At 39.8% G+C, this 18,368-nt stretch overlaps 1 protein-coding gene across 1 annotated transcript in view; it reads left to right on the top strand.

Moving 5' to 3' along the window:
• The first annotated feature begins 4,779 nt into the window (after positions 1 to 4,779).
• The window catches only part of cdc23 (CDC23 (cell division cycle 23, yeast, homolog)), a 41,130-nt gene continuing 27,541 nt past the window's right edge, over positions 4,780 to 18,368 (top strand). The window contains exons 1-14 of the mRNA XM_032532903.1: positions 4,780 to 4,961; positions 5,436 to 5,508; positions 5,740 to 5,877; positions 5,992 to 6,034; positions 6,130 to 6,235; positions 6,345 to 6,477; positions 6,754 to 6,931; positions 7,030 to 7,127; positions 7,373 to 7,454; positions 7,736 to 7,889; positions 8,092 to 8,211; positions 8,335 to 8,410; positions 8,503 to 8,564; positions 8,767 to 8,845. Coding sequence (XP_032388794.1) covers positions 4,849 to 4,961; positions 5,436 to 5,508; positions 5,740 to 5,877; positions 5,992 to 6,034; positions 6,130 to 6,235; positions 6,345 to 6,477; positions 6,754 to 6,931; positions 7,030 to 7,127; positions 7,373 to 7,454; positions 7,736 to 7,889; positions 8,092 to 8,211; positions 8,335 to 8,410; positions 8,503 to 8,564; positions 8,767 to 8,845 — 1,455 coding nt within the window. The 5' untranslated portion in view covers positions 4,780 to 4,848. The remainder of the gene's footprint in view (positions 4,962 to 5,435; positions 5,509 to 5,739; positions 5,878 to 5,991; positions 6,035 to 6,129; positions 6,236 to 6,344; positions 6,478 to 6,753; positions 6,932 to 7,029; positions 7,128 to 7,372; positions 7,455 to 7,735; positions 7,890 to 8,091; positions 8,212 to 8,334; positions 8,411 to 8,502; positions 8,565 to 8,766; positions 8,846 to 18,368) is intronic.

Genomic DNA, 18,368 nt, shown 5'->3' with positions numbered 1-18,368 from the left:
GGCACTTCATACAGTTCATCCCCATCTGCCAAATGTCTGCTTTCTGCACATGCCTTCTGCTCACTAACATGTTAACGTATTCATATTTAATGTACACAAAATTACAAAACACGTTTTGCATTAATAACTTCTGTGACACCGGCTGTGAAAAAAGGAAATAAAAATACAATTGTGAAAGTTACAAACACACACATAATCGATATGTGAAGTACATCAATAGAGCATGAAAAAGCAAAAAAAAAAACATCCATGGCATCTATTGTTTAATTTCTGCGGAATAACCCCAGCATTAGATATAGTTGCTGAACTCCTGATACAGTTATGATAGGAGGATTTATATACTCAATGACAGGGATTCTTAGTAAGGTCACACACTACGTTCACTGAATGAGTTTGAATGGATAGGATAGTTATACCAATTTCCTATTAATGTATTCAAAGCCTTCATTCAGGAACAGATCTTATAAAACCTCCACCAAATAGTTTTTTTATGCATTCTAACATGCATGCTTTTGCCAAATTACATTCATTTTGCTCATCGCTATTGATAGATAAAACAACCATAGACACCAATTATGCAACCCACTGCAGTTCGATGCAAGACCTGCCCTACAAAGCAACCCGATTGGTCAGGGGGTAGGACCTGAACAAATCGGGTTCTGTCTGTGATCAACCAACACAGTGTGCAGTCTGTGGTCCCTGTGTGCATTAAAGACAATTTGTTTTTTAACAAACTTTGCAAGTGAACCTCTTTGTCAAAAATACTTACAATACAAGCTTTGCCCATGATCAAAGTGCAGTTGGCAGTTGTCCTGTGGGTTTAGTGGCAGCTCAGTATGTGAACACCTGTTGCTCTACTGTTTAAAGGGCACATTCTGGTCCTTTTTGGATTTAGAAGTTCTCTCCCAACAACTTTTAAAATTTTGCATGAGTTGGAGATGTTAGTGGTCTGCCCATGGTTGGTCAGATCTGCCTTAGTGTCATTGAACTTATGATTGAAAACTCCAAAGCAAACCTTACTACGTTTTCATTTAATGATGGTCTACGTTACTTTACCTAAAATGTGAAATAAATAATTATGTTACAAGGGGGAAAAAAATTAGAATTTCAATAAAGAAACTGTGCGTGTGCTTCTGTCCAGTGCAGTGGAGCCAGTGAAGCTGCTGATTTTGACGGACAAGAACATAATGAACTATGTCAGCTCTGCACCAGCGAAGCATGGCCAAGCACAGAGCCCAATGACAGGGGCTGTGCAGGCAATCAAATAAGTTACATTATTGGCACAAGAAAGAGGTAGAATATTGTTGCTCTTTCAAAACTCACTACTTAGAATTAGATATTGATTAAATAAGTAACGGTTGTTTCAATGAAAGCAAATGCATATTGACAGAATAGAAGTGGGATTTAGCAAAGCATAAAATAGTCTTTCTAAAGTTGTAAAAGAGATTGAACCCTTTGACAGCGGTTCATGTGCATTGCAGGATCACATTTTCAGCAAGGCTTTTTAGTTATTAATAGACATTCAGAAGGTTGGATAGTTATGGAATACTTGAACCAGAATGGTGTATTCTGTTGTACCAAGAAATGCACTGTTATAACAGGAACTGAAAAGTTTTCATGGCAATGCTTTTGAAATTCATTTGGAAGTCTAAATGATATGTGGCAATGCATATTCTTTTTTTTTTTTAATTTCTTCAATATAACATCTTGTTCCTCAAATATGATGATGGCTTGGTGGTTAACACTGCCACCTCACAACAAGTAGGCACTGCTGAGTACTAGTTGGTACCCGGGCATTTGTGCAAATGTGCAAATGTGCAAATGGCGCAAACTTCCATCGTGACATGATGAAGCTAAGTAAGCCCCCCAGGTGATGTATACACATTTGACAATCAGAGTCCAGGGTCCACGTCTTCTGAATACTGAAAGCTCTTGACACTTAGTCCACGTCATCATCATTAGACAGTAAACACCCTGTTACTCTGTACTAACTTCAAACCAGTTGTTTTCAGAATCAGAATCAGAATCAGAAATACTTTATTGATCCCCGAAGGGAAACTCTGTGGTACAATTGCTCAGAATTAGAAATATAAGAAATATAATAAAGAAATAGAATATAAGGAGGTGGATATTTACATAGTTAAAGGTATATTATGATACAGTATTTACATAAATAACATAATTAAGTGGGTTGCAATGGTGAAAAGTAATAATAAATAATAATAATAAAGTAGCAGTTGAGTATGCACACATTGAACGCCATGTTATTGCACAAAACAGATAATAATGTCAGTTTAACCCCTCTAAGTGTCTGTGTGTCGGACACTTAGAGGGAGGAGTATAAAGTTTGATGGCCACAGGCAGGAATGACTTCTGTGGCGCTCTGTGCTGCATTTGGGAGAATGAGTCTATCACTGAAAGTGCTCCTGTGATGTGAGCAGCAGCAAGCCATGGAGTGGGTGTGAGACATTGTCCAAGATGGCATGTAGTAACCCTGATCTTTTGGGTATAATATCAGAAAGGCAGGGAAATCCCTGCTCTGAAGCAGGGTTAAGCTCTGGGCTCAGGGTAAGGATATCCCACAGTTGACGTTCTGAGTGGGAAAAGTCTGTAAGCTCAGGACTTAACTGGGCTGTACAGAGGTCAGAGCCAAAGGCTAAATATAGAGTGAAGTCCTTATGATGTTTTGATGTTTTTATCCAGTCTATGATTGCAGGCAAAGAAAACTACTGTTCTTATTCTAAATGGATGCAACACATAATGTTAGATTTAAACATCAGTGTGCACTGTGCATGCTGATAACACAATACATACATGCATTTTTTGTTAGTCCCCATGTAAACTCTGTATCACTTCTTTTTTCACGTGGTATTACAGCATCTATACCAATTACATAAAACTGTCAGAGTGAGAAAAAATACAAAAAAACAACAGATAATGACTAAAAAGACTCGTGTCTGCAACAGTGCTGAAAAGGTTTGTACAAGAGATAATGCAGGGACTATGATGAACTGAAATAGCTTAGAATGATGAGCACAAGTTTCTTTTCAGAAAACAACAGCAACAACAACAACAACAACTTTGTTACTGTAGGCTAATGCTCATCTTGTAATCTGCTTGGATTTTAAGGTTCTGTTCAACTTGTGTGTGATTGTGACTTGTCATACAGTGAAACTTATTTAGTTTTGTGTAGAGACCATGACTCTAAAGCTAGTGTTGGCAAGATGACATTTGAGAACCTTGACATTGTGTTATTGTTGAGGTAGCTCAAGAGAGATGTTGTGTAAAACTATGCATGAATTTGGAACCTAAAATCCATTTGCACAACACAATACATCTTCTGAGATATTTAAAAGACAAAAAAAGATTTTGTTATTTCTATGTAGCTGAAAAAATGCTTCCCTTGACCTTGCTCTTCATTATAGCCTTTGCTTGATAATGTTTAAGGGCTGTTAAATGAAATATTCTGAAACATACACAACTTGCATTGAGTATTATCTGGCTGGGTAGGTTACATTTGGGTGTGATATAAAAAAAAAAGTATAAAAGGAGGAGAAGACAAGCCTAAACTGCAAGGGGAAAATTACATTTGTCACTCTGCTTGGTACTGTTGTTACCCACATTACACACAGGCCTGAAAAACACACACATGCTCAGGACCTACAGCCTACAGGGGTCATCAACTATATTTGTCAGAGGGCCAGAATTTTACCAGACAGTCTCCTTGGGGGCCGGACCTTAAATAAAAATAAATAAAAAAATAAAATGGTGTATAACATTATGATTGATGTTTATTGTTAATACTTTTCCATTTTATTACAAAACTGAAGGCCTTTATGAGTCAGGTTCCTATACCTATACCACGACAAACCACCAGGGGTGATAGATATTTTGCCTCAACTCAATAAGTCAATTTTACTTGTAGAGCACTTGAAAAACAAACACCGAGGAAGTGACAGGAAAGGGTCTCTTAACAGAGGTAAAATGGCACTCTCAAGGCTATGAAACGCAAAGTTGATATTGAAAACAGGTCCTCAATGATGACGGACTGAAAAGTACGCATTTATATGCCAACCTTCCGGAATGCCTCACCAGTATGCCTAATTTGCAACGAAACTGTTGCTGTTGCAAAAGAATACAATCTGCGCCGTCACCACCACACTAAACATTCAAATTTTAAGATTCATATCCTGAGCAGGTCAGAGGCGTGTCAGAGAAAAATCGCCGCACTGAAATCTGCTACTCCCACGCAAGCGGCATTACTACTCGAACTTTAACTGATCAAGAGGAGTAGTTTGTTTTGGGGTGTAGCCTAAATAGAGTCATAAATGGTGGTGATTACTGAGAAGAGACTCAGTTGTTGCTGCTTTTAGTTGCTTTAATAGGGTAGAATAGGCCTACATATTTTTTTTGATCCTCACAATTTTGGAATCCAGTCGCGGGCCGGATCGAACGGCTTGGCGGGCCGCCAGTTGATGATCACTGGCCTACATACACAAATGGAGAGATGTCAGAGTGAGGGGGCTGCTCCCTGAGGTAAACCTCCTGAGTAGTTGAGGGTTCAGTGCCTTGCTTAAGGGCACTTGGAAGCATCCAGGAGCTGAAGTGGCACCTCTCCATGTGCAAGCAAGCAGATTCATATCTGTGTTTTTTTTTGTTTTTTAAATAACATGGTTTAATAGCTAACGTTATGATCAGAATTGCAATGGCTGTGTATTTGTGACAAGACAAAATATCGACAACAGTTATTTTACTTTGGAAACAAGGAGGAAACAGAATGATGTCATTCTTGGTGGGCGGAACTACCTCTTTGTAACTTCCACCAATAGCATACTTGCTTGGCAAAATATGAAAATGGCGGCTCTCTGTAGTGAGTTTGGGGACCTGGTACAGATCAAGAAACAGCTAATATCGGTGATATCGCTTTGTAAAGAAAGAGGACTTTTACACAGCGCGAAGTGGTGAGACTGACTGTGACAAATGTGACATTAACTGACTGTCTTTTTGCTCAGGTACCGCTGTAACCTAAGCTTTAAAGCTAGCTAGTTACCAGTCAGTTAGCAACGTTAGCAGTGCTGTTGACAAGTCTAATTAACTAGCTATAACAATGTAGCTAACGCTGATACAATAGTACATTAAATGTGCAATATTAATGTTGCATTATAGTTAAGAGAGTCGTTAAATGATTACTAGCGTCAACATAGCGCTGTTATCAAGGTGTTAGCGTTATATGACGTGTAACGTTGATGTTATTCCTTAACCAGTAACTAATACCGGGCTGTAGCTCAACGATTAATAACATATGTAACGTTAACGGCACTGGACAAAGGTAACTTCGTGCTGTTTTTGCTTGCCGCAAGAATACATCGGGTAAGAAAAAATGATTGTAATCCTTGGCAAAGTTATCTCACATGCTTCCTGTGTTTACATTTCAGGGCTTCTGAATTGGCATTTGCTTTGAACCCTCTTCCCAAGAATGAACTACCCCCGTCATCTCCTTTTACTGAGGTTTGTATACTGCCTGGCCCAAGCCTTTTCTGGGTTTAGTTAGTTTCTGTCATGTCATTATTAACTACCTTCAATCCCCTTAAAGTAGCTTTATGGTTTAAACATCATTAAATGTCACGCTGTCTGTCAGTATCATACAGTATATTATTTCTGTTCCAGCTCTTCATTGCGGCTGTACAATGCTGACACTAAGTGGGGACTTTTCTTGTTCATTGTCTTTTCCAAACACAGGAAGATGCACAAGACCTGGATGCACTTACACTGGCCAAATCCTACTTTGACCTGAAAGAGTATGACCGTGCTGCTTACTTTCTGAAAGGCTGCTGCAGTCAGAAGGCTTATTTCCTCTATATGTATTCTCGCTATCTGGTAAGATTATGTAGAAGATATCTGGCATGCCTCTATCCTGTGAGCTTTGATTTGATTTGATGACAAGACTGCTTTCACTTTGATTGTAATGCTTGCAAACCATGTTGTCTTCAGTCAGGTGAGAAAAAGAAGGACGATGAGACCGTGGACAGCCTGGGTGAGGACTTGTCTGTTTGGACTTCAAAAGAGTACTGAAAATAAGTTTGCTACCCTTTAACACATAACTTTTTGTGTTTTTCTGTGTGGTACTAGGTCCCCTGGAGAAGGGGCAGGTGCGCAATGAAGCCTTGCGAGAACTTAGGGTTGAGCTCAGTAAGAAGCACACTGCAGGAGAGTTGGACGGGTTCACCCTGTACCTGTAAGAACCTTTCCTCCAAAGTGTACACACTTTCCTCAGATAATTCAGAGGAACAGAGTCAACTGTTTATAAACTGTATATGTGTATGTTTGTGGATGTGGTAACACAGATATGGGGTGGTGCTACGAAAGCTGGACCTGCTGAAGGAGGCAGTGGAGGTTTTTGTTGAAGCAATACACACGCTTCCTCTTCACTGGGGAGCCTGGCTGGAGCTTAGTAACCTCGTCACCAACATTGAAATGGTAACCAACTATGTATTTACACATTGACAAATTGTAGATAGCATTGCATAATTAACTTAATGTGCCCAGCTCCACAGTAACCGTTTTACCCAAACTCAGTCCTCACAACAAAGCCTCATGACTTCTAAACTAACCTTTTTTTCTCAGAACAAACAAAAAAACAAAACAAAAACGTTCTCTCATTCACTCAATTCAAAGAAAAAGAAGCTCCATCTCAGGTACTTAAATGGATGGAAATGATTCCATCTAACTTGGTCTCTTGGTCTTTCTCCCCAGCTGAAGTCACTGTCTCTGCCAGACTGCTGGATTAAAGACTTCTTCATGGCCCACATGTACACAGAGCTGCAGATGATCAAAGAAGCGTTGCAGAAATACCAGAACCTCATTGAGGCCGGCTTTTCTAAGAGCACGTACATCATCTCACAGATTGCTGTCGCCTACCACAACATCAGAGGTTTATTTTCTACCTTTTCAATAAGAATGTCAGAAAAATGTTAAGGGGTCAGGTTTTAATCTTATATAACTCTTGTCTCTATATTATATTTATTTCAGATATTGACCAAGCTTTGACTCTCTTCAACGAGTTGAGGGAGCAGGATCCGTATCGCATTGACAACATGGACACATTCTCCAACCTTCTCTATGTCAAAGTGAGTTAGACACTTGTAATGTAATGCGTTATTGATTAGCATAGATAAATGTGTTTTCAAGTAATTTTAGCCAATAAGGATGAAAGGACCTATGCTTGTATTTGACCTCTGTGAGTATGTTTTCCATATAGGATTGAAGTGAAAAAATAGTTGCTCTCGAACAGATTTTTTTTTTTTTTGTGAAGACCTATTTATAAGTCCAAACTATAAATACTATATATATATTTTTATGACTGCTTCCACAGAGCATGAAGCCAGAGTTGAGCTACCTGGCCCACAACCTGGTGGAGATTGACAAGTATAGAGTGGAGACTTGCTGTGTTATCGGTAAGTGTTGACCCAATTGATCAACACTAATGGCACTGTTTAATTCTCAAGCACAGTTTTTCAGTGATTTAGTGACAATTAGTTGACAAATACATAAATTATTGTATTGTAACTTGTCATCAATAGTTTGTAATTTAGCAACTTGACTTGTGCAGCTTCACAGCTGGCTTTTTAGTTTTTATCTTTATGTACTCTAAAGATTTGTCAGCTGGTTAGACATGTTTAAGACATCATTTTGAATCATGGTATTTTGTGTAATAAGTTATGCATCATATCCACAGGTAATTATTATAGCTTACGCTCTCAGCATGAGAAGGCAGCTTTGTACTTCCAGCGGGCCCTCAAACTTAACCCTCGATGCCTCGGTGCCTGGACCCTCATGGGCCACGAATACATGGAAATGAAGAACACTTCGGCTGCCATCCAGGCCTACAGGTCAGACTGAAGATGTAGTGGAGCATAGACAGCCCTTATTTTGGTGGATATATCAATATCTTGTTCAATGTGCAAACAATGGAGTTTTAATTACTAAGTATTTTAATTATTGCCAGACCTTTCACAGCAGTATGGAGGAGTCATTCCAGTTACAGTATATTGTTTTTGCGGGTTTTTTACTTACTCATGTTTTCTCTATCAGGCATGCCATTGAAGTGAACAAGCGGGACTACCGTGCCTGGTATGGCCTGGGTCAGACGTATGAGATCCTCAAGATGCCCTTTTACTGTTTGTACTATTATCGAAAGGCTCACCAGCTCAGGTATGGATATTGACAAAAAAGGGTTTTATGCAGGTATTGCTAAGAATGGAAAAACTATTTAGAAAGAAAGTGTTTAAATATGCAATGCTCATTATTTGTTTTTGAAATACAATATTTGTGTAGGCCCAATGACTCACGCATGTTGGTCGCACTGGGTGAAAGCTACGAAAAACTGTCACAACAACTTGAAGCCAAGAAGGTACACATTACAACTGTCAGCGAGTCTTGGTTTGCATAATAAGTTCACTAAGGTTTCTGGCTTTTTTTTGACATATTTTGGTTTAATTCTAGTGTTACTGGAGGGCATACTCTGTTGGAGATGTAGAGAAAATGGCTCTACTCAAGTTGGCAAAGTAAGTGTCTAACACTATATCCTGAGGAAATACAACTGGACACCAATTAAACAGGTCTTATGGTCTAAAAACATTAGTTAACGTCATATTGTTTTTAATATTTCAAGCACAAAATGAAGATCCAGCTGCAGCTTTTTTTCCCTGATGTTAACATGTTAGTTGTATCACCCAGAAAAAGTGAAATTTGCTTTTTCTTTGGCAGGCTCCATGAACAGCTGAATGAGTCTGATGACGCTGCCCAGTGTTACATGCTTTACATCCAAGACATTTTCTCTTGTGGCGTAAGTATTTTAAAGTATGTAAATACATACAGTCCCTGACAAAAGTCTTGTCGCTTGTGTACAAATTGACCTGAAATGCCGCTGAAATATATTTCTAATCAAGATTTATTTACAAGAAATGGCTCATTTTAATCCCCAGCTTTTGTAATAATGTTTCAGTGCAAAAGAAACTGTCAAAAAGTATTCTAATATTCAAAGCTTGGTAAAGCCCTTTGAGTCCATTTTTGCAAAGACATAAGTGTTGTCGCCTTTCATATGAGCTTCACCTGGGACTAATAATGGATCAATTAGGTCTCAGTGGTGTATAAAAACAACCCCAGTACACCAGACCTTCACATCAACTGCAACTAGACATCTGCAAACAGGCCTAAGATTCACCTAAGACTAAAGTTTTGATTATCAAGAGGCTGAAGACCAGATCCCTGCTGATGTGGAAGACACCTTCAATGTGTCTCAGCGTCAAGTACAGAGGATTAAAAAAACATTTGAAGACACTGGAGAATGTTTTTGACAAGCCCAGTCAGGCAGACCCCGCAAGACAACTGCTCGAGAGGACCGTTGTTTTGGCTCGAAATCCAGGCCAGCCCACTTCCACTGCAGCAGAGCTCCACCAGACCTGGTCCCCTGAAGTCCCTGTGTCAACCAGAACGGTTAGTCTGATTCGGTCTCGAAATGGCCTCCATGGTCGAATCACTGCCACAGAAGGCAGACAATAATATCAAAACTAAAAGACACATTGAAAAACCAGCATGTGATTTGTTGGCTTTGCCCAAGTTTGATGCCGTTGCCCCAAAGACTGCCCTATAACATAGGGTAGGGACAATGGAGAAGTGGAATGAAAAGCAAGTCCGGATTTTTTTTTTCAGATGAATCTTCTGTTGAATTACACCACAGTTGCCGTAAACATTGCAGGAGACCTACTGGAGCCCGCATGGATCCAAGATTCACCCAGAAAATAGTGATGTTTGGTGGCGGAAAAATCATGGTCTGGGGTAGCATCCAGTATGGGGGTGTGCGAGAGATCTGCAGGGTGGAAGGCAACATCAATAGTCTCGCAAATACCGAAGATCTTAGCCTACCTCTTATATTCCCAACCATAACAGAGGCCAAATTCCTGCAGCAGGATGGTGCTCTCCATCGCATACTTCCATCTCCACTTCAAAGTTTCCTCAAGCAAGTTCGATGCTCCATTGCTGGTACCAATTCTCAGGAGCATATGTGGAGATGAAGATGAAGCGGAAGACCAAACAAAGAATATTGATGACTCTGGGGGCAGCAGGACTGCTTTCCTACTATTCCTGTGACTTCATCAATACATTGTATGAATCCTTGCCAAACCGCATGGATGCAGTCCTTCAAGCTCATGGAGTCATACAAGATATAAATTTGAATCTCACAGCACCACTATTTAATTTGCTGACATATTTTTGTATTTGTAGTAATTTGTTAATTTGTATAGGCGACAAAACTTTTGTCTTGCCAAATTTGACCTTTTCTTGTTTAAATAAATCTTTTTTTAGTGAAACTAATTTATTTCAGTGCATTGACATCATTTGGGAGGGTTTTAGCTTTTCATTGAGCTATTTCTTACACAATTGAATTATAAAGTCAGGTTAATAGCAGGTGTTTCTAACACATAGAGAAGCGACAAGACTTTTGTCAGGAACTGTTTGACCCATTGTGGTTGACTCTCTTCTCGTTGTTTTTTCGTGATTGTAGCCTAAAATACTTTGTGTCCATCATGTGGGACCACTGCGAGTCCTCCCTCTTCCCCCTCCCAGCTCTCGTGCTCCTCTGCTCCCAGCCCTCTTCTTCCCCATTTCCGAAACTTGTTTTCGTTTCCCAGACAGATCCCGTTCATGCCATCCATCGTGAGTCCTTTTCCATATTATCTGAGGTTACAGCCTCTGCTTCTTCTCCGAATCTGCTTCTCACAGCCGTAGCTGTCCTTGGAATAGCTACAGCTTACTTTCTGGGACCTCAGTGTTTTGTTTTCCTGAACCAAAATAAACTCTCTTTTCTGCCGCTGTTTTCCCCTCATTGTTATAGGCTTCCCGGGAACTTCCCGGAATCGATCCCTCTTTTCCCAGAAAAAAAAAATTCCCTCACCCACAAAAGATCTCGATATTATCCGTTTGCGGGTTTATTATTTCATTTCTGATGTTACGTGTGCATGGGCAAGATGAAAAAAAATGCATGTGTGCAGCTTTTATATTGTTTGGATTTTATATCATGTCTGTAATTACTCAATTCTGATTCCCCAGGGACTCATACAACAAAGTAACATATTACCACCCACTAAGGAGTTCCATTGAAACTGACTTGTTCTAACTGAATGTGCAGCAAAATTTAGGTCAAATGTAATCATGTATTGCTTGACTGTATATAAAATTCCTTTCTGTAACCAAATAAATTATTGGAGTAAAATACTCATCGCTATATCCTACTTAATTCAGTAGGCTACTTGGATAAATGTCTTTCTTTTTCAACCTAACTAGATGTTTCAGTAAGAGGAAAGAGAGCTTTGTGCATTTCATCGTGGACGGATTCAGATCCTATCCTGGGAATGCAGTCTCCGCCTGACCTCCTTATGCAGAGACCCACTCATCCTAAACTTTAAGCCCCTGATATAATTTCTGGGAAAATTGGAGAATTTAAATCTTGGCTCAAGTTCAACTAACCACTCATCTACCAGTGGGAACTATCCAGGTTTTTCATGTCAATCTGGCTGTCCGGTCACCTAGCCGGTGCCACCTTGTTCAAAGTTACACATTGTTTAAGGTACTGGCCTTGTTAGGCTCTACTGCTTCCATGATAACAAGACATTGACCACAGCACCAACAGATCACTTAATCCTTTGGAAAAATCTTGTTCATGACGGGCTTTCAAATTGAGGTACTCAATATGAAAACACAGAATAATCTAACAACACCATAAAAAAAAAAACTTTTGGTGGTTTCAAGTTTTTGTAATCTTTGCCATAATCTGACTGTAGTCTATTCCCCGTGATGACACTGTGGGTTGTGGAGATGGGTCTGGCGTGCTGAGACTAGGGCTACTGACCGCTGCACATGTGGCGTGTCAATTCGTGTTAACGTCACAATTGACCACACAAAAGACTTTAAAGGTAATTTCCAGTTTCCATACTTTTAAGCCAACCTCACTAGGCTACACAGCCATCAGTTTGCCTAACGGTGGTGATTAGGTCTTGTTCCCTACCTTTTGTCTTCCGCTTTCTCAGCCCTGTAGTTTAACCGATAGAACGATACAGACAAACCATTGAATGGGACTTTAGGCTTGAGCAGCACACACCCACAACCCTCTAAACGTCTGCCTGCGATGCCTCAGATGGGAAACGCTCACCTCTTACATTCCGTAAGTTCATTCGGTCTCTTAATTCTGACAGCTTTTATTTTTAGCAATAGTATAGCCTACGTTATATTGATATTTTGGTTTTGTATTACCGAAGTATGGTAGCCTTTATGTATGGTTTTTAGTTTTGTTTTCATATCTTGAAACCATTATTGTTATGGGTGAAATACATTAATGGTAAATGTATAGTGAGATCACTCAGTGAATTGTTACCCAGTTTCATTCTATTTTGCCATTTTTATCAAGTTATTTTTATCTGCATTTTTTTTTTTTTCAGACTTGGTTATAAAAAAGGGTAACACATAGCCTAGTGCTGGCCGTAAATTTCCTGGCTGACTCACCCACGACACCTATGCTGCTGCTCTTTTATGTCCTGGAGTGAGAGCATGGCATTGCACTGGACCTTTACAGTTTGGTAATTACTAATTATGAATTATTCATGAATGAATTATACGTCGCAAGCCAACTCCACTTGTTAGCTTTGCAACCGACTATTTTTTTAAAAGAGGCAAACCGAAATAACGTGAAAACCAGAAAATAAAATGACATCATTTAATGTCTGCGTGCAATGAATGATAGTTTTGCAGAGCAGGAGTTGTTGTCATTTGTTGGGTGCGACTTTTTTTTTCCAGAACGTTCCAAAACGGGTTTACAATTGCCATAAGTGTGGGCGTTCCAAACGGATATCAATAAACAGTCACAGCCTAGCCAACGAAAAAAGGCTTTTTTTTTCAACAGAGCCCCACAACACAACTGTAATACAGTCCTCTTTTTTTTGTTGACTTGCAGTGGATCCCGCCTGAGGACCTTGTGATATTAGACCAGGGTCATCTTGGCTACCTTGAGATTACATGGAGCCCCCCCTGCCAGCTTGATTAAATGACAGAGTGCCCAATACTGTACAGCTGGAGTACTTCACCATACAACAGGGACAGTTGGACGTAAGTGCTCCCCTTTTATCAAGTCTTACATATAAGCACTACCTCCTGCCAGAAGTGATCATTTATGGCTTACGTTATCAGCATGCATGAGGCAATCATGGAGACAACAGATTAACCACTGTGCCTTTTTTTTGATGTGAAACTTGTTGGCTTACCAAGTAAACCGATGATAACTCATCATTTTACTCATCATTGTTAATGAGAAAACATATAATGTTGGTTTGTGTGTGTGTAACGCTACAGAAATGAGACATTTTTATTGTGTTCAGATTAGGTAGACTATGCAGACACTCGTTCTTGCTGTTGTTCTTTTTTTTTTTTTGTCTCCCTCTCCCTCACTATTTTCCTATCTTTGTCTTGGAGTGAAACATTTTTGACTGGGGGGGGGGCGAGGGGAGGGGAGAGGGATTTTGGACAAGGTGCACTGTTCCCTACTCTGTGGTGTTAGTGTACTTTTCTTCTATGTTGTCATTCTGGGCTTTGTCGATTTTTGTTGCACTTTTGATTTGGGCTGTTTAAAAATCAAAATTTGATTCACAAAAGAAAGATTATGAAGACAACCAAGGCCCCGTAAATGACCATAAATGCACCAGCTAGTTAAAATACGTGTTTAAGGTCACTGTAAAACTTGCTCAACTTCATACAATCTGATTAATAATATGTAATCATGTGAAACAGATGGTGTGAAAGAATCGTTTTCAATCTTGATAAAAACATTATAATAACCTTCAATTCAGGAAGCCTTGCGAGTTCATGTTAGGATGATCTCTCATCTCTTCTATTATTGAACTTACTTTGTTCAGAGTTCCTGTAGAACTGTACCAGTTTGTTCTCTTGGCCGATATTGAATATTTAGCCTGAACTTAACACTTCCTGATGTCCATGGTGGACACTAGCATTACATTCTGTGGACACTGCACAGATTGTTTAGTTCTGTAGTCATATCCCAGTTAAGGAGCTTCTTTTAAGACATGTTTTAATGAGGAACATGTTTTTTCATCTGGCCTTCAATTTCCCACACCCGCAGGCCGGAAGCTCTCCTCATCCGTTGGTCTTCTTGCAACCTTATGCTTGACCAAGAAATATATTATCAAACATAACCCTGACGTAATGATTAAAACAAACGTTATTTGTGGAGGGTTTGGCAGACCGAACCCATCTTGTTGTTGCATACTAAGACATTTATTGTTGGCAGAATACACAGTTCTTCGAATGCGTGAATGCTTCAGGATTGAACGTCTCTTCTCTAATAATCACGCTATACTGACGCACAACAATAACCAACCTTTGAATACACGGAAATGCACGAGCGTCATGTTTACAATATGTCTCACGGACACTACAAGACTGGGAAGCACACCCTTCTGTGTACAGGCAACTCGTTGTATGTTTTAGACTGTAAACTGCTGTAAGCTGTAATTTTAAATAACTGGGTAGTTGTTTCTGTATTGCACAGGCTATCAGGTTCAAACAGGAAGACATCCAGTCCCAGTTTGATTCTGCTGGTAAATCTGTTAGAGTGAGAGTGTACCCCTTGCTGCGTGGGGGACCCTGCAGCAACCACGGCACAATGCTTAAGAGCACAAGCTAAGCGAACTGGGCCCAAAAACCTCCCGGCACGGGGTCAGTCCCAAGAGGCTTAATAAGATGGTGTGAAAAATAAAGGCAGAAAGGATACGTGGGAATTTGGGACTTGAAAGTGATTGGTTTTTATTTATTCCCTTTCTAACTCCAGGTGTTGAGTGTCACCGCGTTGGGATTTTGTCTGGTGTACCATAACATGAAGTATGTGGAGGTGCCATTGGGGAAGAACCCAAAGATGCCGGCCAACTTACGCAAAATAAATCTATATTTCTGGTATGTCATATGCCCCGTCAACGGCATTTAGGTCACTTTAGAGCGCTTCAGCTAAATCCAATCCCTACCAACTTTGTATCCCCTGGTTTTTCTTCTATGCCCATGGGGTTTTAAACTTAAATATCTCACAACTTTGAATGGATTGGGTCACTCATGTGGGACAATATTGAAGATACCAGAGAATGAATTCTGACAGCATTGGTGATTAAAAACTCATGACTTTGGTTAACTTGTTTTTTAATTAAGAGTTTTGTTAATAATTTTTTCATTCAAAGAGTCAAGTTTTTGATTGCCTACTGAACCACCACAAAACAAAGGCATTTTGACCCCCTGACGAATTCGAGCTGCTGCAAACATCTTCAAACCTCGCTCCCCAACAAAACTGTTGGGATTAACTCGATACACCCATCCAGCAATTTATATTTCAGCTTGTTTCCCCATGCACAAGAAGCTAGAACAGCCGAGGAATGCCCAAAAATACCTGATTTTGAAACGCGCCAGGAGTGCCTGCAACTTCACAGAGAACTCTCCTCTCCCTAGTTCACTTGATATCAACTTCTGTGTGATTGCCTCTCCCCTGAAGGGCCTTAAACCACTATTCTCTCCCTTCAAATCCAAAACCACGGTACGTATTTGGCCGTTCTTGTGTACCAACATCACCTGCAAACTGAGTAGTGTAATAGTGACATATTGATACAGGGAAATCTCCCGTCTCCACTGTGTCCTGAAAAAAATCTGGATTTTGTTTTCCTCTCAGCGTCCTGTCCACAAACTATAATCTGTTCATCATTGTCGTTGTTGATGCAGTAACGCCTGCCTTCGCCGCAGAGAAGCTGCCACTGCAAAAAGGTCCAGACGCGCAGCTGGCAAACTGCAGTAGCTGGGAAGTCCCTGTTTGGCATTCCTTTCCTGGACAGTGCCTAGAATGGGAGGTGGAGCACGGTCAGAGTGACCTGAAATCGGGCAAATTTTCTTCGGGTATGGTTTTCATACTATATATTCTTTTGTTTTCTGTTAACGACACTGTAAGGCACTCACTTACCAGAGTATTTTACTACTCAGATATTTAGCGCAGATGTGTAGCGCTTTCCCATCCTTTGTTTGTTCAACAATGCAAGAATGATGAAAGCGTTGTGACACCTGCAGAAAACAGATAAGGCTGCTGTGACAGTACAAAGCATACATTTTTTTTCATTCATCATGTGCTTCTTCTAATCTTCATTCTCATTTATTTCCTTCTTACCACGAATGTTCCCAGAAATTTCTGTGGAGGATTTATTGCCTTCCTTGCTTGACTTGTCACTTGCTTTATTCCCTCTGAAATGATGTTTCACTTTTCAAGTGTACTGAGTGCAATTATTAGACACATTATTGTCGACCAAACGTCAGTGTTGTAACAACAGACTTTTAAAGGAGTCAAAACTCGGCTGAATGTTGAATTGGTCTGTCATGTCTTAAATATTGGATTGCCAGTGAACCTCACACACCCAGTTTCACAGACAGACTCAACCCAAAACAACAGGCGACGTTTTGGTCACCTGCAAAGACCCGACACCGAAGCATGCAACAAGTAGAATTACAACACAAGACAGAGAAGACCTTTTATAAGCATTTTGCATGTATGTTGACATAGTCTCACAGTACCGGCTATTTTTTGCTTGCACTTTCAGTCCCCCTCTTTTTTAAAGTTTAAGTTTAAACTGACATCGTAGTAACTTACAGTGTTGTTTGTGATCATCACTATTCAATGGCCTTCTAGCTGCTATTTTTGGACAATTATGACAGGCCTTGGGTATGTGCTTTCTCTCTCGAACTTTAGACTTTTATTAGTTTTAAGTCATTTCTCCACTTATTGTGTGAATGACAGCAAGCAATTTCAGCCACAGATGAGCCTCACTCTCTGCCCTCCACCGTGACAATTAGAGAAGCTGCTCAGGTTGCGTCAAGATGAATAGATTACTGTGCAGATCAGAGCTTTGGAGTGAATGGAGTCTTCGACCGGGTGCCTGCCAGGTAATGCGTTCAATGCACTCCAACATTGCAGTAAAAACAGTTTCTTCATTCAACAGAGCGTGATAAACGGGTGAATGTGACACAGATGTCCATTCTACGCGCCCAGCCAGTCTTTGCTTGCTGACCCAAAAACATTCCTTTGCTTTTTTTATAAATCATGACTTTATATTCATGGAGATTCATTTTTTAATCTGTTTAATCCCGCACTCCTGAACATTTAATACAAAACTTTCCGTGGTAAATTGAGTTACAAACTAAGCTGACAGCACCCTTTTTTGCTCAAATCACAAGTCGTCATGAGTCAAACCCCTAACTCTGCAGGTTAATCCCAGCTGGAAGACCCGCTGTCTACAATAGTAATCGTGAATTTGATATTATTCTAATTTGCTGTTTTATAATATTGGCAAAAATAAATTGCATATTCGGCTAAGGCATTGTCCATTTAAAATATATTATTATTATTTTATTATTTTATGCCTGTCTGTTTTATGTCAACTTTAATTTTCAGTTTTTCCAGTTTGTTTGCTTACATCATTAGGATTAGGAAGTCACCTAATCTTTAACCAATGGATGCCATTTACCACAGTGCCTGTATTTATTATACAATGAGACCAGCTACAAACATTTCAAATCCGTCCAATCAATGTTAACTCATATTTGCACTTATAGCTTGGTGTTGTCATTCTTGATTGAACATTGGGCTCTCAAATCCCATCATCTCCTTTAAAACTGCTTGGCAAATGAAAAAGTTGAAAAAAATAATTTTAAGACTAGGCTATTTCATTTTTTGTTATTGATTAACATTAGCTTTGGCTCATGTCTGCACGGGGGTCCCACCATAGCTGCGTCCCCTTTCCCCCAGACGTATGTTGGTTCACCTCGGTTTTGGGCTCTTGTGCCTACTACTGCTTTGTCACTTAAAGCGAACCACTTTTTGTCCCCCGATTTTTTTCCGTCTTCACACGATTGCGAGGGCCGCTGAAGAGTCCTCGTCTTTAACAAGCCCTGCGTGTAAAGGTCTTTATTTTAAGTTCAAAGGGACACACCAGACATTGGTCATTGATAATTTAAAAGTGGATCATCTCTAAAACGGGGAAGACTGGTCCTGTTACTAGGCACCTTGCCACCACCTATAATGGACCTGCAACAGAAACCAAAAAAAGTTAGAAATCCTTCACTCGACTGGGGGACTTTGACTTCTTCTTGTTTGATATTTCGAATGAGAGGTGTGTGATTTGTTAATATCTAAGATCATAGAATATATATTTTTGTTGGTAAAATAGAGATCTTGCTTTCATTGAAATTTAAGTACAATGCATACTCCTACAAAATGGCTGGAA

Source organism: Etheostoma spectabile, chromosome 13 (assembly GCF_008692095.1).
Source record: "Etheostoma spectabile isolate EspeVRDwgs_2016 chromosome 13, UIUC_Espe_1.0, whole genome shotgun sequence".
NCBI classification, from domain to species: Eukaryota; Metazoa; Chordata; class Actinopteri; order Perciformes; family Percidae; genus Etheostoma; species Etheostoma spectabile.
This window is presented reverse-complemented; position numbering and strand designations above follow the sequence as displayed.